Genomic DNA, 24,073 nt, shown 5'->3' with positions numbered 1-24,073 from the left:
TATATGATGCAAGTTTTATAAGCATTCCCTGTTTGCTTATTGTTTGTTACACAGTTTATCCAAGATTGCTCACCAAAGAATTGTACCCTTTCCAAGTACCACAGTCACACAAAATGCTACGAAGTGGCTAGAGTGTGGAGTTAAAAAGTTAGGTGCTGAAGCTCTGACATTCACGCTTCCTTTTGTGAAAAGTACCAAAACAGAAATAAAAGGGACTTAGCAGCAGGACCACATAGTAAACTAGGGGAAGGACAGTGGTCCCCGGAGCTAAGCACACGGTTTGCATGTGGAAGGTCTCAGTTTCAGTTCCTGAGTATACCCAGGTAACTCAGGAACCCTGTGTCTGAACCCTGGGGAAGAACCAATGGGAGAGACTGGAAAGAAAGTCTCAGGTGCAAAAGAAAAAGATGACAGGTGTCTTTTCAGTTCATCTAATAGAGGAAAAGTGACCCCCTATGAAGGAAACTTTAATTTCTGAAATGCACTGGACAAAAACAGAAGGCTTTCCCCAGGCATATCAGGCTTTTGCTTCACTCTCCCCCATAGGTTCTTCTTTCACATCTCTTGTTTTACCGTCAAGACCCTGGAGATCCCCTGTCAGCCAGTTGCAAGGAATGACAGGCGTGCCAGTCCAGCAACATCTGGAGGACCACATGCTTCCTATTCTTGATACAGCAGTGATTCGACTGAGTGTGAAGCACATTTCTATCTGAAAGAATAGTCGTCCAGCTGAGGGCTTTGGTCCTATGCACAAGTTCCTTTGAACAAAATGGGAGTTACTTTGAAATAAGCATGCCTAGCCTCCAGCTGGAAGGCTTCCAGAATAAACACTCCCAGTGGATGAGGATTTCATGCCTAAAATGCATCCCTACCTCTGCAAGAGAGGTAGTGTGGAGCAGGGGCTACAGTGGAGCTACAAACCAGGAAGTCCCTTGTTGGACTCTTCCCTATGTGATGCATTCACTGGACAGCCTTTTCTACAAACCACCCTCTGACAGCCTCAGCACCCTTCCTCCCAACTCTGCAACATGAAGAAAATAAAACTGCCCTACTTTGCAAGACAGTTGGTGGTTAACCTGTCTTGCTTTTCCAGAAGGAACACATAAGAGCCTGCGCTAGCAAAAGCAAGAGCGTCCTGTGCCCCTCGATGGCTAGGAAATGGATTATGGCATCATCAAGAACCAAGTGTAGTCCGTGAAAATGCATACCATAATAAACATGTTAAGCGACACAGACCCTGTGCTGTCTCCAAGCGTTTTCTTTTCACACTTTACTGCTAAGAGTGGGAAAGGGGAGCTCTAATGTACACACCTCCACACACCACGGATGTCTGCTTATTATGGTCCAATGCCCTCTGCAGCTGCTCTGCAGGATTACAGGTGCCTCCGCTGCCCTGCTCCCTCGAGGGTGCGTGTGCGCACGCAAAATGCCCGATTCGTGCCTCTCACGCTCGGTCCGGACCTGCCTTTCCCCCTTTCCCCAGCGGCTGAGGACTGTTCCGAGCCCTGCAGCCAGCTCCCGACTTACTCGAGCTACGCTTCGCTCAGAACGGAGGAGACGCAGACCCAAACTCTGCAGGTGACTGTGCCCCGGCCAGGTGACTCGCCCCCCGCGCCCCGTGGCAAGCGCGGCTTAGGAGAACTCCTTCTCCAAGTTGCCCGGCGAAGAGGCGCCCGCTTCGCGGCTCTTGCTCGCGGTCCTTCTTCCCTGCCTGTCCCAGCCCACTGACCAAAGCATTACTTGCCTTCCGTCAAAGTCCCCAGACGCCTCCAGGTAAAGCCAGGACAGAACGAGAAGTCTCAAGGATACATCCATTTTGGGAAAGGGAGACAGAGAGAGAAGAAGAAGGGAGGAAGGAGGGAGGAAGGAAGGAGAGAAAGAAAAGCCTCGGTGCGTCTCAGGCTGCGGCGGGGGCAGGTTGGGGAGGGATGCGGGGCGGCCGGGGAAGACAGCGCCTGGGCTCCCTTCCCCCGGCAGAGGCGCGCTCCCAGCGCCGCGCTGCAGCTGGCGCGCGGGGGCCTCCGGCCGGTTGCTGCTCCTGGCTCCCGGGAGCAGGCGAAAAGTCCGCGAACAACAAGAGGAGCACCGGAGGTCGCCCCGCGCTCGCTCCCGCGCGCGCGCCTCTCCTGGCGCTGCTCGGCAGCGGCAACGCCGCGGGTCGCCAGGAGGGGCGCGCGAGCGGTCCCGCTCTTCTTCCGCACGCGCGCGCGCGCGCGGGCACGCCGCCTTTGGCCGCGCGCAAGAAGCGCCGACGAGTGCCGGGCGCAATCGTGCGCGCGTTAGGACGGGGAGCGGGGCGGTCCTGCAACTCCCAACATTCCTCATGACTGGCCGGGAATGCTGACTGAGGCGACGGGTTGTTTCCCCTCTGTTTTTACGCGCGTCGGATTGCGCCCTCAAGTCTCCGAGCAAATTACGTGGCGCTTAGTTAAGGGCGCAATCCTACCGGCAGAAAAAGGGTCTGCAGCGCCTAGCATTCTCCATGCGCCCTGAACTACCGAATTCTCAGGAAGAGAAATTGCAGAGGGGTTGACGTTTGTTGAGGCTTCCTTGGCATTGCCAACTGACCAACCTGCAATGCAAAGGAAGCCAGGAGGGTGTTTGCGTGTGCTCGTTTCAGGGTTCACAAAGCTATCGACTGTCCCAGATGTGTCAGCTGAGCGCCTTGCCCAGGAACAAAAAGGCATATTAGATCTGGTTGGAGTGCTTCAAGAGGGCATCCTGACTCATTCTGCATTCATGCGTGTGCACACGCACACACGTTGCATCTGCCTGAGAAATGCGGTGTAAGCCTACACGTATCCCACTGAGTTCAATAGGGCCGACTCCCAGGTAAATGCTGCAGGGCTACAAGCCTATTGAGTCAGAAGCCAGAGCCCCCTTCTTTAGATAAAGATGCTTCATCAGCTATTACTGGGTGTGAGTCCTGGGCTGCTGCCAAGCTGTGTCTACCGTTGAAGACAAACACAACCCCCCTCTGTAAGCATGTGTGTGTGCACATGCGTGTGAACTGTGGGGCCAGAAGCAAGTCATACAGTTGTGACTGTGCTGAATATATACAGGGGAACAGCAATAATGAGTTGATGAGGTTCCAGAAGAGGGGCTGACTAATTCAAAGCATTGTGCAACACTTCTGTCTTTTCTTCTTTAAGGTGAGAGAAACAGTGAGAAATCACAGGGGGTTCTGCAAGGAAGGCAGCATCTTCTGCACACATGTCCATAATGCCATGAATGAGTCTGGGCAATGCAGCAATAAAAAACAATCTGGAAACATCTCCAGTCTCTGGAGAAAGAAGGCATTAACATCTCTGTTGACTGTTTTGCTGCTGCTTTTGATACGAGAAAGCCAACCCCCTAATTTTCCAATTCTATCTCTTGCCCTGAAATAAGGAGCTCATGCAAACTGCCTTTTGCTACAACAATTCTCAACATAGGGAACAAAAGAGAAAAATAAACTATAGTAAACAACAGAAGCAACAAAACCACTTTTACAATTCTACAACATAGTGTTGTTGTTCTTGTTCTTACTGTTGTTGGATTGACTGAATACAGGAGAGGCATTACCAGAAGGACAAAATCTTAATTGCTTCGGTGCCCTGTGTAGTGAATATCTTGTCAAGCATTTCCACACCTTTGAACCCCTTGTTATTGCAATCAGTAATGAATAAGATTCTTCCAGGGCTAAACTAGACATAACTTTAAACATGTCTCTGCAATTAGCATAAATAAATTTGAAACTACAGATAGCATCTTCTTGTGGACTGGCAGGGATGGTGTGGACTGTTAATTGCTTTATCACAACAGGTGGGAAGGGGACATTTAATCCTTTCCTCTTCCAGCTGTGACCTTCTGAAAATTGCTCCTGGAAAGCTGCTCTTTGCATTGGATGTAAATCTCCCATTGGCGGAGTGGAGTGTTCTTTCCATTGAAAGAAGGGAGCCTTTCGATCTAACTCAGTGTCTCCATGATTGCAAAACTTGTCTACTCAACATGAAGTTAACATGAAGTCAGCTGAAACTGGATGGACATAGAGGAGTTTCGTAAGTACTGTGCTTTGTCAGCCAGTGAGAAGAAAGAAAGCCAAAAAGTCATTTGTACAAAGTCATTTAATGAATCTAGGCAAATCTTTGAATCCCAAACATTTGATCCACTTAATGTTGTACAACTGTCCTCTTTTATGAAGATAAAGGGTTTCTAAAAGTCCATATTGCAGTGTTGCAAGAGATGTTTGGAGGAATTATGTGACATACAAAATGTCAGAGTATTCCATCTAGCATGGTATTTAGAACAGCACGGGAAGGAGAATGAATGCAGGGATATTTGAAAAGCAAATGGCAAGTAACTTGTCACCAAAAAACATGCGTCTGGCTCCAATCAAGCACAACCATTTGCTTGATTGCAGGAAACATATGCATGTATGCACAAAGTACCTTGCAGATGTCTGGTCACGGAGAAAGCCCAGGCATAATTTCCCACAACCCTGAAAGCTGTTATACCTGTGTTTGGTTATTCTGCCATTTTCCTGGGTACAGCAGTGGGTATAGCAGTACATGGGTACAGCAGTTCTAGTGGCAAATGTATGATGTCACAGATGTCACATGAGGCACGATGACCACACAGTTCAAGCTTCCCATATTCCATTAATGGCTGTGTGTTTTAGAAAAGGTTATTCCAACCTGTTTAGAGCTGGAACTAAAAATGCCTGACTGCTCACACCTGTCTTTCTGTGGACTTGGATACAAGCATGTCAGAAATATCTGTGCAATCACAAGAAGTCATTGTGAAAGGCAGGATATAAAAGCTTTAAATGAATACATACATAAATAAAATAAGTCTTAGCTACTCCCAGAGATCTTCATCCTAATAAAGTCTAGTTCAGCCTGCTTATGTATAGCTGTGTAGACTGTTTTTGAATGGACATCACATGGACCATTGTAGATATAAAAAGGCTATGCCACCCTGCTCATATTGTTCTCATGCAGACTAAGTTAGGATGGATGCAGTAAATAGCCAGTACTATGTTTAGAGGTAGTATATTTCTCATCACCAGATGCTGGGGATGACCACCAAAGATGGTTATCATTGTCGGGCTTTATTGTGAACTTCAGTATTAGTGAAAATAGAGCATGAACTACATGCATCTGTCTTGTTTAGCAAGGCAGTCTTTAATACTTGTGTAATTCCTGTAGCTAATAACTGTTTATGAATGTGGGGCACTCATCCAAATCATTGGCTTTTCACCCAAGAGTGCATTTTCGAAAAAGGAGTTAGGAGACTCAGTTGTGGGTCTGCCACATAACATAGTTAATTTGGTGGGGTTGCCTCATCAGTCTTCGTAACACATATTTGTGCCACTAAACATTAGGCTAGATTGAAACTTAGGAGCTAAAAATAAAACATTAAAAGTGGTTTGACCTTTTTGTAGAGGAAAAAAGAGACGGATGCTTTGAAAGCCACTTACCAATTTGAAAATATATCCATGGAATGCTTTGCTAACACACCCCAAACCATGACCCCAGCTGGAACTCTAGTATCATAACTAAAAAAATAAACCATAAAGTACACAGTTGAACAGATGAAATTACAAGCTGAATGGGTTCAGAAAGCATGTAATCATTTAAACATGAACTCCAGTTGTTGATGCATTATGGGAAACAAATTCAGGGAAGGTCAGACAAAGAGAGAGGTTCTGAAATTATACATTGTATTAATTGAAACATATCTGGTTTGACCAGGAATATTCAGGACATCTCAGAGATTGTATAGCTTCCATACTATAGCTGTTAAATTTACTTATTTATTAGATTTTTATCTTTTCTTTTTAAAGAACTCAACTGCTAATTCTTCTTCACCTGAATTGGTGGGAATTTTCTCCCAACAGTGACTGGCTCAAAGTCACCCAATTGGATGCATGACTGAATGGGGACTGGAACCCAGATCGCCTGAATCCCAGTCCTGCACTGACTCTCTACATAATGCACAGCACCAGATGACTAATAAAACACATCTTTTAGATAAGATGCTGGGTATCTCCGATTCCAGATGGAATTCCCCAACCATTAAAATAGCTATGGAGAGAAATGAATTCAGGCAGAAAAGAGCAGGGTCATGTATTCTTGGAAGGAAAGGCATTGAAGGCATTGTAGCAGACAAAATTATCATATTCAGCAGTGACATTAACACTTGGCTTGTTCACTCACCAAACGACAATACTTACAAATAAAGCCAGTGAAGCATGAAATATGGAAAAAGCACTGTGAGGTACAGCAAGGTGATTTCTTGCACAGAAAGTCTTGTCTGGGTTGTAGGCACATCAGGTGCTTCCAGCAGCCAGTCTGCCACTTAACATTCCAATGTCAACTCGCTCTTGCACAGTTTGGGTAGGCTGTGACCTATCTGCAAGCTATTCTCCCATGTCTAATCTATTGAAGGACTTCCAATGGGCTCTCAGGCCTGATTCTGTGCAGCCATGCTGCTCACAGCTGCTCCCTGCTTGTTCTCCAGACTTGTCACTTGTGAAATGTCATTACCAGTGCGCACAAGATTATCAGAGCCATTTTGCTAGCCATCTGCTCCCCTCGCTCAATTCTCCTTGGAGTATGTGCGAGCTGTGAGTGCGTTGACAGCATTCAGGGTTCCTAACTATATAGTGGATGCCACACTCCAATGTCACCCCTCTCCATCCCACTGCCGCTTTCCGCTATGTAACTGTTGGCCTTGATCATATGTTTTTAAAGGAAAAAGGTTGCTGGTTAGGCCCAGATCAATTTCTTTTATCTAATTCATCTCTGTATATTAGAAAGCTTTGTAATCCAATACGCACCTGTATTTGTTGCTTATACCAGACGAATGGAATACAGCTGTAGAAGTGCTGTAATATCTTGTATGCTTTCACTGTTGCACCAAATTTCATTTTGTAACATTTTGGATAGTTATAGAGTAGCAAGTTCAAGTTATGTTTCTACTTCTTAATCTGGAAACTCAGATCTTCCTTTTAACACTTATGTGCTATACCTGCCTTAACTAACCATATCTGGTGTCCAGATATGTTGGACAACAGCTAGGGATAATGTGAGTTTTAGTCCAAGACACTTGAAAGGCACCCAGATTAGAAGAGGCTGAGCTACCCCGTTCTTAAGTATCCTCTCATAACAACCTGCCTATTGCAACCCACCAGTTTTAATGTTCCACAATCAGTTTCAAGCCATCCCATATTACATGCAAAGTGTAGTTATAGGCAAAATGTACTTTAGAAGTTCCTGCAGCGCACATATTAATATAAAAGGACACATGTAAATGATTGTAACTCCTCTGCTGAGACTCAAAAACAGTAATACAGTGGTACCTTGGCTCACAAACTTAATCCGTTCCACAACTCTGGTTGTGACCCAAATTGGTTGTGACCCAAGTCATATTTCCCCATAAGATTCAATGTAAATAAGGTTAATCTGTTCTGTAACTATTTTTTAATCAGAAAATTTTGAAACAAAGTAACAAAGAACAACAAAGTAACAAAGTACAGTACAGTGGAGAACACTAACCTAGGTGTGGGGGTTATTGTTTGGAGGGAGAGTCCCCCTCCATAAGGACATCAGGGAGATCTCCTTCAGGGGTTTCCTCTCTTTGTCTCTTAGCCGCAGGGTAAATTTTGGTGAAAAATCCGTTTGATGTCACTTGTTTTTTCCTGCGCTGCATAACCCTCTGGAAATGAGAGACCACGTTATCGTTCATCAGATTCAACACTCTGTTCGTTACATTTATGTTGGGGAGGTGCTTCTCAAAGAAACCCTGGCATGGGCGTGCTCCTGCAGGAAAGACGGGCACAATCTCGGCCATCTTCCTCCCCCAACCAGCACGATCACTGGTGATCACGGGTGCGCCCCTGCAGGAAAGACGGGCACAGCACAGCACAGCCACAATCACGCATGTGTTCCCTACATGAATGCAACTGCGATCCTGGCCATCTCCCCATTCGGGGGGAGGGGTGGGGGGGGGAGATAGCTGCGATCTTGGTCGCCACCCAAAGCAGAGTTTGTGACCCAAGTCAAAATTTTCATGAAATTTTTGTTTGTGACTCAAGGCGTTTGTGACCCAACGTGTTCGTGACCCACGACGTTCATGAGCCAAGGTACCACTGTATCACCAAAAACATAATTCATCAGCTGGTAGGTCTAACTTGGTATGCTTATAACTAAATTTGAGCTCTGTTGTAGTTAAAAATAATAATACTTTTTACAAAGTTCATTTGCAATTTCTACACAATCAGCATTGTGTGTTTTGTTGTTTTGGTAAACTTAGTGTGCCATCGCCTTGGCCTCTTAGATGCTAAACCTTAATAGATGCTAAATTTAATACTAAGTAATCTCTATTGCTGCCACCATGCTTCACACCCTGGGTATTCTCTAGGTGGCCATTTTTGGCTGTCTCGATACAGAGCCAGCAAGAGGAAAGGTGGCTGGGATACTCCCTGAAACTGTCGCAATTCTGCAGCTCCAGCTTTATTTCTCTGTCCCTCAGCATGGCTCTTTCCCCCCTGTGAAGCCCAGAATATTCCCTAGTTACACGACCATGTAATATTATTTCCAGGGATGTTGTCCCCATAATTCTATTTATTTATTATATTTAGATCCTGATTTTTCCATTCAAGGTGGCTTACATATTTCTCTTCTTCCTCTCCAATTAATCCCTGTAACAACAAGCCTGTGAGGCAAGTTGGGCTGAGAGTCTGTGGCTGAACCAAAGCCACCCAGTGAGCTCCATGGCTGAATGGGGATTAGCACCCAGAACCTGAGCCCTAGTTCCATGATCTTAACCACTACACTGGTTAAATTCCAATCTTTATCAGGAAATTGCATGACTGTGCAGTTCAAGGAGAAGGCCAGAGAAGTACGTGAAGGACTCAGGTGGGACTAACACAACTTGGGCAGAAAACAGTGGGGAGAGATAATCAAGAATTTGAATTATCTGGCAGAAACATGTTGTTATTCCCTTTTCTAGAGATGGAACCAGCATTGTTTTCCTGCCCTAAGGATTGTGGTCTGAAGGTCCCCAACAGCAACAATATTCAGATCAGGCATTAGTTTTAAATACCAGGTTCAAGGCTGACGATGCAATCTGATGCTTGTCTATTCAGAACGAAGTCTCACTGAAACTTATTTCCAGGTAAGTATATCTCAGATGCGTATAGGATTGCAGTCAGGTTCTAAATGAGTGGCTGAGGGTAAACCCCTTCAGTAGTTCAACACTGCTTGCAGCACTAATCTTCATGCCTCTTGCCTAGCCCTAGGAGGTCAAAAGAAAGATGCCAAGAGGACGCCCCATTTGAGTCTATGAATTTCCATACATGTTCTCACCAACAGTGTAGTGCAAATATTAGTTCCCTTTGTATATAATATCTAGAAACAAAATGTTCTTGATATTAAACCATATTATCACCTTACTGAAAATCTGTTTAACTAATTTAAAAATTTAACTTTTCAAAGACTGATTCATAAAAGTAATAAGAAATATGTAAATCAGAATATTATCAAAACTTCAGTGTAGGCACCTCTTTAAACTGTTGAAATAATTATGAAATAATGCATAATAAACAGGTTGCCACTGACTCTTAGAACTACCTTGGATCATTCTTTATTTTCTATTACAGGCACACATTCAAAACATTCTCTAGATATAAAAATGCACCTTTAATTGCTTTAACTGATAAATATGGGTTCCATTAAATAAGTAATTAAAATTGCAGTTAATTGATCTACTGATCAAATTAAGGCTACAATCTCTATATATCAGAAACAGGAAATTAGTTGAAGAGGTGACTGGACCATTGGGATGACAATAGAGTTCAAGGCATACTAAAAAATGATGTGGAGATTAGAGAGACACAGAATGAATTATTTGTGCCAGTTTTCACTGCAGGGGACACAGGCAGATACTTGTCCCTTAACTGTCGTTTTCAGAAGGGAGTCTGAGAAAATAGTCTGTGAACTGAACTCAAATGTGAAATCAATGATGTTGTTGTTGTCCTTGTACCAGAAAATGAGAAAGGGCTAAAGTAACATTTACAAAGAAATTCCAGGTAGATCCAAATAATTAAAGGTTGGCTACAAAAGCCACATTTTAACTAAGATTTTGAGCAATCTCTTCTAAGAAATCATCCCCACTGGAGTGACACACATTGGGTTTTATTAATATTTATTTTTTCATTTCTGTACTCCAGTGTTTAGCCCAAATGGCTTCTCCAGCAGTATAAAGCATCTATGCCTCCACAAACTAGAAAATCTGCAACACAACCTCTCTGATGATCTATGGCTATCTTCTAAAAGTTTGTCCCTTAAAAATCGGATATTCATAGAATCCCTTCATGTTTAGTCCATATTATCAATAGTATGTTACAAGGCGCCACGTGTTTACTGAGGTTTTAAGCATATTCATCTAAAGATTCTAGGTGGATATAAAGTGCATTAAAGAGACTCCCAAGAACAGCCTTTTTGGGAGTGGCACCCCAACTTTGGAATGAGAGAGGTCACCTGGCACTCTTTTTGTATTCTTTATTCTCTTTGTATTCAGACAAAGACCTTTTTTATTTTGCCAGTATTTTAATTGATTGGTTTTAATAGTTGCATATTTTAATAAAGACTGTTGTTACAACTTTTATGTAATCGTGGGTTTTGTTAAGAGATGACATTGGTGTGGTTTTGTTTTATGATTAAGTGTCTAATATAGTGATTTTAGTGACTATGGTTTTTTATATGATTTTATTAATTGTATACATTTGCAACCCACTCAGGTAGCATTGTAGCTAATGCAATGGGCTAAAAAAATCTTTTTTCTTTTTGCAAAATTAAACTTGACTACCTACTTTTAGGTAGGTAGTTTTCTTCAACCAACTGGTGTGGGTTTTTTTTCCATTTCTGCCAGGCAGCTGTCTAGTAGCTCATTCTTACCCACTCCAATAACTGCAGAAGCAATGTCACCATCTGCAATTATAACAGGGGTCATGCTGCACAAAAATCCACACACTGATTGCAAATTTTCTAGAAAGTAACATTTTTCACTGAAGCAAAGTTTCAGGTTGTTCATTTGAAATCTAGTATTGAAAGAACACTTTCTGCTTTGCATTTCATAATGCTCCCAAATGTTTGTATGAAAAATTACTCAGAAAAAGTCAGGCTGGGTAATTAATTAGAAGCAAAGCAAAAAATACAAATAGAACCTCTAGCCCAGAAATAGTGCTGCCCAAGGGGTGAACCAATTGTGTATTCTTTGATGTGGGAAATCTACTAGATAATTTGATTTTTAACATTTATTTTGTAATTAACTGGTTGTATAGAATCATGAGTTACTACTTGGCATTTTTGCTAAATTTAAGCATCATCATTAATGCATTTATATATTGCTACCTAACTTAAATGAGCATTAAGTTTGAAAACTACAGATATAAAATACAGCTCACATAACAGAAACATGGAAGAAATAGCAACTTGAAATGTTGCAACAAGCATCATCTTCTGTGCATTCTTAATCCCTGACTATTGGAGGACTAAATGCAAAATGATAACTTTTATAAGATGCAGAATGAAATACACAAATTGTTGTTTGTATAGGTTTCTTCAGTAAATTTAATATAAGGTACCTAGGTGTTTTTGACACTTTCTTCACCCAAATACAAAAGGCAACAGTTGGGTATTTCACATATAAAGAACTTTCCTGCACAACCATAGCAGCTGTTGAAGGAGGCACATTGCATCATTCAAGGTTGTTATTGTTGTTACAAGCCATCAAGTCATCACTGATTAATGGTGACTGTATGAATCAATGCTGTCCAAAATGTCCTGTCCTTCACAGCCTGCTCAGCTCATGTAAATGAGACTGTGGCTTTCTTTATGGAACCAAACCATCTCCTAAATGATCTTCTTCCTTGCCTGCCTTTGACTTTTCCTGGCATTATTGCTGGTTCCAGGGAGTCTTGCCTTCTGATATGTGCCCAAAGTATGAAAACTTCAAATTTATCATTGTTGTTCCCAGGGAAGGATCTGAATTATTTGATCTATGGTTCACTTGTTCATCTTTCTCTTGGTTCATTCAAGTTAGGTAGACAAAAATGGTAGGCAAAGAAAATGAAAACTTAATATACATCAGACCAAGGATAATGCTTCCAAACAAATCCTAAAGTCAGTTGAACCTGAAGAAACTTCTCTGAATAGCCACTCCAGCAATAATGATACAAGCAGAAAGGATGTGTAATCAACTGAGATATCTCCTCTCACAGGAGGGATGTTTCTACTCCTTTTTACCTTCAGAAGGTTCTGAGATACACATACACACAGACACACACACACACAATGCAGAAGCTAACGTGTGTCTGCATCAAGATCATGCAGAAACAGTGGTCATGCTAATCTCAATACATTTTGGTGATTACTTGTATTTCAGCTTCCAGTCTCTTAAGTGGGTCATGACTATTTGGATAGTAGCTCTGGACCAGGGGAAGGAAACCATTTTGACCCTGAAGGTTACACATTTGCCCATGGACAGGCTCATGGGACTGCACTTCTGTGGTGGGCAACACACATACACATTGCATCAGTTGAGCCTCACCTTTCATGCTGTATCTCTTCCACATCACTGTACTACACACATCATGTTCACTGTCCAACTGAGAAAACACTGCTCAGTTGTTTTCTAACATTATGGGCAAGGTGGGAAATTGTGGAGTGGGAACAAGATTGAACCTAGAGCGTCTGTCAGGTAGACGAGAAGCTCCTACCGGCTGTATCCACTCTCGGACAAAGGACTCTCCGTTACTTCTTATGCATTCCTTCTTGCAGTTCTATTGCAGATATGAAAGTTAAAGCACCAGTTAATGAACAAGCTACCAGACTAGTACAGGAATTAATGTGTTAGTCTCCCCCCAAGAATAAAACCTAAGAATAAAACTTCTTGAGGGCATACATAGTCCTATCTAGATTGTTATGACAGAATCTATGAATATTGATGCTGGTTCATCATCAGTAATACAAGATTCTTTCTTAGAAGTGGCCATGCTAAAACACAAAGTAAAATAGAACTGAGGCATCTCATCATTTATTCTCAAACACTTATGAAAGTGCCTAAATATTTTAGACTACTTTTAGATTAAAGTAGATAGATTACTTTTATTTGGAAGTAAGAAATAATACAAATAAAAAAATCAATTGAAATCTTAAATGTTATTGTCCTGTTATGTATATGGTGGACTTGAGATTGTAAAAAGGTGAAATAATTTATACATTCTTGAGTTTGCTCTACTTACTTAGCTTCTGGGGAAATAATACACTGCATTTGCCCAAAGGGAAACAATATTTGAAACATTTCAAAGATAACTGCCTGGTTCTGATAAATGAATTGTAATTCACACTTCATGCTAAAAATTGGTATAGATGCAATAATTTGGAGGGTTTCATATATCTGCTTACAATCCTTCACAATCCAAAAAACAGCCTACATGGCTGATGATACAGTTGAGGACTTTATTAAAATCCAAATACCAATTTTAACTAGGAAAATCAACCATAGAAAAGAGCAATTTAGAGTAAAGAAATGGCTTGTCAGAATTTTTTTCTGTTGCAGCTGCAGCTTCCAAGTCAGTTCTCACCTTCAACTCAAGTTCCACATGCATGTTTGCAAGGGTAGACATGGATCTTAATTACTAAAGGGGAAAAAGTACTTGAGGAAGCTGAGGACCATTGAAATAATGTCTCCCGAATTCTCTTTTCCCAGAAGAAAAAGTGTTCAGGATAAATACATGAACTTACATTTAATATGTAGCGTGGCCCAAACTACGTATTACATGGTTTCCTAAGAAAAAGATTATAAATGTACTTTTTTGAGCAAAGTGGAAACACATGCCTTAGCATTCCGCAAGACCATTTTAATAAAACTCTGTTTGTATAAAGATACATATTTGCACAATAAGCATATGATCAGAATTTTAAAACGTGAACTCAGATGGTTCTGTAGCTGGATACCTATGTTCATTTTGTCAAACTCTGCGAGCCCAAAAACATTTACAAATGCTTTTTCCAGTATGCAACACTCTTCTTCTTAAAGAAGGAAATCACCTTTCCAAGCAATAAGCTTTAAAAAAAAAAACTTTATTGGTTGCTATTACTGGGGTGGAGGGGGGTGAAGGGATGAACAGTCTGGGATATTCCTGTTCTGAGAACCAGCTGTCATTTAATCATACATTTCAAACAGGATTTAGGAAGCTTTGCAGGCAGCTCCACTGCCAAGCCCTTTCCTCTCCACTTCCTTTTTCTGGAGAGAATGGATTCAAGATGTGCAGTGTCTGTTTTCCAGCCGTAGTTTTAATCTCCAAATGTCACTGGCTTTTGATCAGAAGGACTGATTATTAGTTCGAATTGATCAGCAAAACCTTTGAACTAAACTGGGACACCCACGATCATGTTGTTCTTTGGAGAACATGTTTCAGGTTCCATGGTTATCACTTGGACAGAATAGTTCCATCTTTCCACGTTCCACGCCCGATCCAAATCCACCAGCCCCATACAATGCTTACCTAAAGCATAAGAACAAGCACACAATTTGTAAAGTATTCTTTAATTATTCTAATGCTATAAAGCCAAATAGTCATTTTCACATAGCAATCATAACAATAATGGCACCAATAAATAATTTTGTCTTTCAAGTCCTATTTGCTTGTAGTTTTATTAATACAACATTTAATAATTTCCCAATCTGCTTATTTCTAATACCATGGAAAGTATTCTTTATAACATTAAGAACAGAAGGACTTGGACCAAAAGACACAGATTAAGAGTTAATGCACATTTGTTCAGTGGACAAATGCCGCCTATGTAGGGACTCACTGGTAGATTGCAGGCAGTCATCTAACGTTTCATCCCTGGAACATCAGGGATGAAATCTGGTTAGAATAAAAAAAACTCTGGATAGGACAAAGTTGCTGCCAGTCATAGTAGATAATACTAACGAGAGCTCTTGTGTTTATTTATGATAATGTTTTCCTAACATTAACCCTGCTGCTGTTTCCTTTACAATATTAACTGTATGTTGTTATTTTTATCAAATATATATTTTTCAGCCATTGTTTAAGCCATCGATTTCTCTAAGCTGCTTTGTGTGTGATGAACAGAAAAACATAGTTTCCAACAAGTAAATAATTGCCACATTATGTCAGCTCAGGCACAAAGTTCTTCAATTTAAGGGGTGTCATGCAGCAGATCTTAATGTGTAAGAGAGGTCACACCAGAAAGGTGCTCCTTTTGCTATGCTGGGTTAAGATTTGTTACATAATCAACAGTAACCTAAATCAAGCCAAGAAGTTGTTTTCTTTTATTGTATTTTTCAAAATTAAACTTGGTTTTATGTCATTTTTATCCCTATTTTGAAAGGTAAAGTTGTTTATAAACTTTAACGTGAATTAAATCAATAGGGAGCTAACGCAAATCAGGATGCATATCAAGTATCCTCTCTCTTGCAGGAAAACTTCTTAATTAAGGGCATTCTTATAACTTTCAAAAGGCCAGTGTTCCTATTTTCAGAGACTGAGAATGCCAGCTTGATAGCTGGCTTCCTGAATCCCCCCATTTGGGCAGCTACTAGCCCCCCTTTCAAGTATGCATGGTGTACCCTGGAACGGCTGCTAGGAGCTACCCAGGATTTATTTTTTGTGCTAATGTGCATACAAAAACTTACATAATTTAAACATTCAAGAGCATTAATAGCCACCTTTCAAGCCTTGGCAGATGAGGTGTGCAGCGGGGCTCCCACTGCCCAGGGGCAGCAGGCACTCTCTTTGCATGGTGCACCGCGAAGGCGCAAAAACCCACCTCAGTTTCACTAATAAAATTTAATTGAAAACCCTGCCTCCAATCCCTGATTTGTTCATTAGTAACAAGGCTGTTACATGTGGCAACCATGTATCCATATACACAGGCACTACTATGTTGTTTTCTAATGTTTTATATGCCGCCTTGAGACACTTGGGTAGTAGGTGACATACTTGGAAATACAAATAAGAGAATGACAGGAATCAGTTTTGTTGAACTGATTTGCTTTAAAATATTTTTGTTGGAAATGTAATAAAAATAGAAAAGGATGATGGTAGTGAATGTTCCCATAGCCAAATCTTATTCAGATTTACCCAGAAGTAGCGCACTATGATCTCTGCCTTACTCCCAGGTAGGGTGGGTATTGCAGCCTTTTATGGCATATCAGTATCTAATTTTACCTTGAAGAGAACATGTGGTTAGTACTAAGCTGATCTGACCTTCAGCCTAGTCATCAGAAAACAAAACTTAATCCACAAACCACATACCCATTAGCAAGTCTAAAAGGTGAAGAAAGATGACTAAAATGCAAAAAGATTATTTTAATGGAGTGGATAAGCCTCATGTCAAGTATATACTCAGGAGAAGCAAGAACAACCACAAAAAATGCCAGTCAGCGATAGGGGGATTTGTGTGGTTTGCAAATTTTTATTCTATCTACTTGAAGGGGAAAGGCGCTGCAGCATCCAATTTATCTGAAATGCTGAATCAACACTTAGATGTTCATTTATCTCCAGCCACCCCACCCTTCATTAAGTGATACATTTCCTTTTCATATTACCAAAGTACTGAAAAATATCCCCACTCCCACTTAGTGGAGGGACACCTCTTGAACCTGCAGCTGTGACCCTGACAGCACATCTTCCTTTCCAGATACGGGGTTATCTTTAAAGTTCTGCCAGATTTATAGACATTAAAAAGGTAAAATTATCTTAAGTTCCCAGTATTTCCTATTGCACTCTTAACCACAGTAACTATCTCCTATTTATCTCAAATCTTATATTGTTTGAACACTTCTCCTTTTCATTGAAGGGGTTTCACAAAAAGGCTTAAAATAACTCATACAAATCCATTAAAACCATAGTAAACCAATAGAGGAGTTAAATACAGTCAGTCTTCTTGAAGGACATGCATTTAAAGCCTTAAGTACCCATGCAATTTAAGTAACATTTTTCACGTGTTTTCATTTTTCTGAAAAGAAAACAGACCTTGCACAAGGTGAAGCTCCCTAGGAAGTTATACACCTAGAATTAGCTTGGGCAGTGAGAGTTACTTTGTATATCACAAGAAACAGACATGACAATGTATTCAGGATTCCATTTTCAATATGTTCTACAGACAATATGTAGCTTAAGCATCAGTTCTCCATTAAAAAGGGGGCAAGCGGGCAAGTTCCCTTTTCACACTATATAAGGGTGACAAAACATGGGACTAGAAGTGCACCTGCTTGTTGCTAATTGTTTAACATATAAACATAGTCCTGAATACTGGCAGGATATAAACAATATGTTTACGTATCAGCTACACAATGCTTTTAGCATCATTATGGGAAAGACTGTCCAGAAGCATGGAACAAGTTATCACCGGCATGCTGATAAGCACAGTTTTATATCACCGTGCCATCGTGCTGCAGAGGTTCTGATCTGGTGTCTGGTGTTAATGGTGTGTTGAACGAGAACAAACAAACTGAAATTAAATCCAGACAAGGCAGAGGTGTTACTGGTAATGACGCCTACCAGTCCAGGGAAAGAACGTCTGACTGTGTTCTCCTTGAATGACATGGTCTGTAGGGTGTTTCAGAGTACTCCTGGACTAAAGTTTATGATAGGATGTCCACATGGCAGCTAGAGCCAGGAACACTTGTGTTCAGTTTTGAATGGTGTGCCATCTGTGCCCCTTCGTGGCATGATAACACTGGTCATGGGCATACACACATCAGTTATATCTCAATTGCACTACTATAAACACACTTTCTGTGGAGCTGCCCTTGAAAACCACCCAGGAACTGCAACTGGTATAGAATGCTGCTGCCAAAAGCATGATCCATGTCAAATGTTGTGGTCTTGTGACTCAATGTATCAGGTGTTATTCTATCCAGTTAATTTCTGAGTGCAATTCAAGGTGCTGGTTATTACTTGCAAAGCACTAAACATATTGGAATCAAGCTACTTGAAGGACTGGCTCCCCACATCTGAATCTGCCTGTCCTTCAAGACCTCCAGCGTAGCAAATGACAGAGCTTTCTCCCTGGCAGAGCCTCATATATGAAGCTCCCTAATGTAGTGCCAGCATTTGAATAACTCTTGTAAAAAAGCAAGGCTTTGCATCTTCGCCAGTTATTCTTCGCCAGTTCTAGCTCTCATGATTCTTTTAAATATTATAGTGTTGAGACGTACTTTTACTGAATTACTGGATTTACTTGTTAGGTTACACTGTCCTTTGCTTTTGCTTTTTTATACTTCACAAGCTGGCTGAAAGTGTCTCCATTGGAAGGGAAATGGGATAGTATTTTTGCTGAAAATAAGTAGAAAAATAACTCTGACTCAGAATTTATAGATAAGGCAGATTATTCAGACATATACTTGCTTGGCATAAAAAGGAGGTTTGGGGCAGGCTTAGTGAAGAGGCACTGAAACACTTGTTGGGAAACAAAAAGGTGCCAAGTTAGCAGGCAGTGTGGATGCTAATAATTCTCAGATCACCAGCAGGTAGTAAGGTAAGGGGTACAGTACATTTCAAGTATTTTTACCTCTTTTTCACTGGGGGGAAGGGAGTGATTGATCCTGAAAATAGGGCAGCACTTCTGACAGCACAGGAAAAGTTCACAAAGCCCATATCACAAAAACTTTTTAGTTCTATGTTTACTTTATTTCAATTTTGATGATTATTTCTCTCTTGCCCTTTAACCAAATCTAGACTTCCAAGATGGAAGTTGCTACACTAGGGATGTGCCTAAGGCCTTCTAATTATTTCATGGCTGATGGGAGATTTGAACAGAGAATCCTCCATCTCACAGATCATGCTTTTAGCTTAAAAGGCATCAGAAAGGATATTAGCAAGTTTCTCAGATTCCCCCATCTCCTTTGCTGGGATGTAAATGACAGGTGAAGAAAGAACAGTATAATACATTCAACCTCAAATTTAAACCGAGCATCAACAAAGAAAGCTATTTCACTATATCTCTGAATTTGTCTACTCTGTATTCTAAGAAAGAGCAGGTTGCTTACCTGTAACTGATGTTCTTCGAGTGGCCATCTGTGCAGTCACACATATGGGTTCTGTGCCTGCACGGTGCCTTTGGCCGGAAGATTGCAAGGTTTGGCAGGAAACTCCACTCCCCCTCCCCTCTAGCAGTATATAAGGAGAGGAGTGTCCGCCATTTTCCAGTCTTTGACCAGACATTTTCCAGACCGGACGTTCACTCTCGAACACAAAGTTTTAAGAACTAAACTAAAGCCAAAGAAAGAAAAACTCTCAGTGGTACGACAAATGGAGAAAATAGTCCAGTATCGAAGAGAAAAAAGGTCGGACCACCCATGACACCAAGCGGGGCTGGTGGGTGGGTTGTGTGACTGCACAGATGGCCACTCGAAGAACATCAGTTACAGGTAAGCAACCTGCTCTTCTTCTTCCTGGCCTCTGTGCATCACACATATGGGTAGAATAACAAGCTTACCTGAACTGAAGGAGGGAGGTGTCATCAACGAAGAATAGAAGAAAGCACGGCTCTGCCAAAAGAGCAATCCCGTCTGGCACGAACATCAAGTCTATAATGTCTGACAAAAATACATGGAGTAGCCCAAGTGGCAGCTCTGCAGATATCTTCAATCGGGACCCCCAATGCAAAGGCTGAGGAAGCAGCAACAGCCCTAGTGGAGTGACCTCTTGGAGTAGACGGTAAGTCCAATTTAGCCAACTGGTAAGACAGAGTAATTGTGTTAACTATCCATTTAGAAAGCCGCTGGGAAGAAACAGGAAAAACCCGGTTTTGTTCTGAGTATTTAACAAAAAGCCTGTTAGAGTGCCGAACAGACTCAGTCCTGGATCCATAAAAGGCTAGACAACAACGAACATCCAGCATATGCAAGGACCTCTCTATCGGATTCGAAGGAACCAGAAAAAATGCTGGCAAAACAATCTCCTGATCCATGTGGAATGAAGTAGCTACCTTAGGGAGAAAAGACGGGTCCAGTCATAAAGCTACCTTTTCCTTATGAAAATTCAAAAAAGGAGGGTCTACCCTAAGGGCACAGAGTTCACAAGACCTATGAGCTGAAGTAACTGCTACAAGGAGAGCAGTCTTCCAGGAGACAAGGCGTAGATCAATTGTTGCCATGGGTTCAAAAGGAGGCCGTGCCAACGCTTGTTAAACCACTGAGAGGCTCCAAGTGGGCATAAATGGCCTGATTGCTGGATGGAGGTTACAAAGTCCTTTCAAAAATCTTTTACTCAATGGTTGAAAGAAGATGGAAAAACCTTGCACAGTTCCGCGGTAATAAGCGATCGCCGCGTATGATACTTTTATGGAAGAAGGTTTAAGTCCAGACTGGTGTAGTTCAAAGAGGAATTGAAGGATCTGCTCTACAGACGTGGATGGCACTGGAAACGAGTGAGATTCAGCAAAACTAGAGAATCTGCGCCACTTTGCCACGTACGACTTTCGAGTGGATGGTCTTAATGCAGAGTCGAGAATATATTGCAGATCTGGACGTAAGGCTTGTGAGGCCGATGACAGATTCACTAAATCTAATGAGGCAGAGGTAGGAGGGACTGCAGGTGGCGTCGATACCAGTCTGGCACTTATAGGTGTAGAATTCACCAGGCGGTTAATTTCAGCGACGGCAGGTCTGGGTGTCGGATCGTGCCCTGTCGCTGAGTAATGAGATAAGGGACAAGAGGAAGTTGAAGAAATTCTTTCCAAGAAATATGAAGAGTCGAGAACCATGGCTGGCATGGCCACCAAGGGGTTATCAGTAGTCCCGTGGCCCCTTCATGAATAATCTTTGCTACTGCTGTCACGATGAGGGGAATCGGTGGGAAAGCGTAAAAAGTCATGTCACTCCATGGAATCATGAAGGCGTCCCCAGACGACCCCTGTCCGATTCCCACTCTGGAGCATTAGTTCACGCACACCCTGTTGTGTTGGGTGCAAACAAGTCTATGTCTGGGGGATCCCAGAGGCGAAACAGTCTGTCACAGATCTGACGGTCCAGTTCCCATTCGTGTGACCATGACATATGTCTGCTCAAAAGATCTGCTTCTACATTGTCCGCACCCGTGAGATGCACTGCTATAAGAGTGATGTCCCTCGGTATGCACCACTCCCAGATTCGCATCAACAGGCAGGCTAGTTTCGGGTACCGTGTTCCCCCTTGTTTGTTTAAATAAAAAACTGTGGCTATGTTATCCAAGTTACTTGGACAACTTGATGAAGAAGCACGTCCTCGAATGACTGCAGTGCTTTGAATACGGCAAGAAGTTCTAGGAAGGTGATGTGGTTCCTGGAATCCCGGTAACTCCAAACCCCCTGGGTGCGTAGATCGGAGCAAATGGCTTCCCATCCCAGAAGGGATGCGTTGGTACCGAGAGTCACTGTAGGGTACCGGGGTCGAAATGGGATTCCGACACTTAAATTGTCTGATTCTGTCCACCATAGGAGGGACTGTAGAACGGAGGATGGGAGTTGAATCCGCTTCGTAGGTGGATCCCTTTGTGGCCGGAATATCCCGTTGAAGAATAACTGGAGAGGACGTAGCCGCAGTTTGGCATACAAGACTACGGCGATGGATGCTGCCATATGCCCCAACAGTCTTTGAACAGATCGGGCAGGAACAGTTCCGTCTCGTCGAATTCGATAGATGTGTCAGGCGATAGCATGTTGTCTGTCTCGGGGAAGGAAGGCTCTCATCACCGTAGAATCCAGCCAAGCTCCGATAAAGTTGATCATCTATGTAGGGAGAAGAGAAGATTTCTGGTGATTAATGCAGAGTCCAAGGTCTTGCAATAGGTCACAAGTGATATTAACAGCGGAAGTAAGTTCTTCTCTAGTCCCGGAAACCAACAGCCAATCATCGAGGTACAGGTATATCCAAATTCCACGTAGTCGAAGGTAGGCGCAAACAGGAGCCATACACTTTGTGAAAACTCTTGGTGCAGTGGCTAATTCAAACAGCAACACTGTGAATTCATAGATTACAGAGGCTATCACAAAACGAAGGAAACGCCTATAACGTGGATGTATCGAAATATGAAAATAGGCATCCTTCAAATCCAGCGATGCGAACCAATCCCCTCTCCCCAGCAACGGCAGGATATTTTGAAGCGTGGTCATCCGAAACTTTTTTGGTGTTATGAATCTACTGAAAGCTCTTAAGTCCAATATAGGTCCAAGACCTGCATCTCATTTTGGGACCGTGAAATATCTGGAATAGAATCCGTGGAGTCCTTCCGATAACGATAAGCGACGAACAGCTCCTTTAGCAAGGAGTTGGTGAATCTCGTCCAACAGAACTGACGAGATCGGTGTAAACCGGATAGGACTCGATGATGGAACAACGTCGAATTCAATTCTATATCCATGCTGGATGATGGATAACACCCACCCATCAGATGTAATGGACTCCCAAATGGGGAGTCGGCTTTTCAGCCAGTCCCCAGATGAGAGGGGGTAGTTGGGAGGAGAAGAAGGGTTTGCTCGCCCTATCAGCGCTGGCGTCTATCTCCATCAAAGCGGCGGCGGCGGCCTTGCTGGAAACGCTGAGATGGTTGCTTGCAGCGTTGCTGGCGATGTTGTGGCTGTTGGCGGGATGGCTATTGTTGCCTATACTGAGGCCGGTTCCATGACCACTTACGTCGAACAGGCGGCTGTAGTTCCATGAGCTGGGCCGTCATTCTTGAATCCTCTTCAACTTATGATCAGTTCGGGTGTTGAATAGGCTGGATCCATCAAAGGGCATTTCCTCAATTTTCCACTTCATCTCTTCCGGAAAGTTGCAGTTAAGCAACCATGCGTGCCTCCGGAGAGAGATGGCGCCGACGGGAGTCCTTGAATCTGTATCCACATGGTGCCTGGCTGTGGATAACTGTTGTATGGCGACTTGCATCGCTTCTTTGACGAAGACCCTTGCCAAATCACCTTGGTTATCAGGCAGGGCAGCGATGATGTTACCTAAACACTGCATTATGAAATATTGATAGCGTGCCAGGGTCACTTCGTAATTCGATATTCTGAGGCCCAGTCCTGAAGCCGCCTAGACCCGGCGTGCAAGGGAATCAATTTTCCGTCCCTCTTTGTCTCAGGGCGCTGTGTGACCCGCGCCTCCCAACCTTGAGACGATTCCACCACCATTGAATTTGGTTTGGGGTGGCGGAGGAGGATTAGAATGTCACATTCTCGGATCCTGTACATCGCCTCATATTTTTTGGAGGTTGGTTGAGGCTGCGCTGGGAGGTCCCATGGTTGGGTCATCGCTTGTCTGAAGGTCGTGATGAGCGGCAATGCAATCAAAGTCAGTTGCTCTCTCCGTACGACGTCATAGAAATGGTCAGTACTAGGCCCTGGTAGTTGGCTCACTTCAATCTCCAACGACTTCACAAGCCTGGACATCAGCTCGACAAACGTGATGTGCAGTTCTTCCGGTGATGCCGGACCCTGTGAAGTGATGGCTGCGTTGGGAGAAGTAGAATCGACTTCCAACTCACTGGAATGTACCCAATATGGAGGCGGATCACTGGAGGAGGAACCACCCAGTGACTGGGATCCCTCGCCTTCCCGAGGCGGTACACACTCGGCGCTCCTCGAGGCCGAAGGATGAGGTCAGTCCCGACGCTCAGGCGTTGGGAGATCGAGCTCTAGGAGCCGGGTAGTATCCGACGGGTGGATAGTCGGACCATTTCGATGCAGACACGTATCTTGCATGGTACCAGTCATCAGAGTGGGGTTCTGATGATTGGCTCCTCCGCTCTCTCGGTGGGGACAGTCCGGCACCAGGGTCGAGCCCAACAGATGGCATAGGTGTTAGGCTCGACCTTCCTGGCACTAGATTAGCATAACAGGATTAGCATAACAGGATGTTTATTAGCTTGTCAAATGGGGCATTCTCTCAGAAAATGGGCAAAGCTTGTCAAAGGCGTAATGGGCAAAGCTTGTCAAAGGCGTAAAACTTAAGAAAACAGACTAACCGCTAAACCGTTCCGCTTCTGTATCTCGCTTGCTCAACTTGATAG

General features: G+C 42.8%; 2 protein-coding genes across 8 annotated transcripts in view; both read right to left on the bottom strand.

The window, feature by feature from the left end:
- The window catches only part of NPNT (nephronectin), a 73,074-nt gene extending 71,053 nt beyond the window's left edge, over window positions 1–2,021 (bottom strand). Inside the window, exon 1 of one of the 3 annotated variants that reach the window (XM_044428626.1) lies at window positions 1,745–2,021. In XM_044428626.1, coding sequence (XP_044284561.1) covers window positions 1,745–1,815 — 71 coding nt within the window. In that variant the 5' untranslated portion in view covers window positions 1,816–2,021. The remainder of the gene's footprint in view (window positions 1–1,744) is intronic. The other 2 variants (XM_044428624.1, XM_044428625.1) reach the window with 2 other exon arrangements.
- A 12,090-nt stretch (window positions 2,022–14,111) lies between these two features.
- The window catches only part of GSTCD (glutathione S-transferase C-terminal domain containing), a 57,346-nt gene continuing 47,384 nt past the window's right edge, over window positions 14,112–24,073 (bottom strand). For 4 of the 5 annotated variants that reach the window (XM_044428370.1, XM_044428371.1, XM_044428373.1 and 1 more), the window contains one exon: window positions 14,112–14,557. In XM_044428370.1, the coding sequence (XP_044284305.1) occupies window positions 14,421–14,557 (137 nt within the window). In that variant the 3' untranslated portion in view covers window positions 14,112–14,420. The remainder of the gene's footprint in view (window positions 14,558–24,073) is intronic. The other variant, XM_044428374.1, reaches the window with a different exon arrangement.

This window comes from Varanus komodoensis, unplaced genomic scaffold, assembly GCF_004798865.1.
Source record: "Varanus komodoensis strain SLA01 unplaced genomic scaffold, ASM479886v1 scaffold2, whole genome shotgun sequence".
Lineage (NCBI taxonomy): Eukaryota > Metazoa > Chordata > Lepidosauria > Squamata > Varanidae > Varanus > Varanus komodoensis.
The sequence above is the reverse complement of the archived record's forward strand: the minus strand, read 5'-3'. Positions and strand labels throughout refer to the sequence as shown.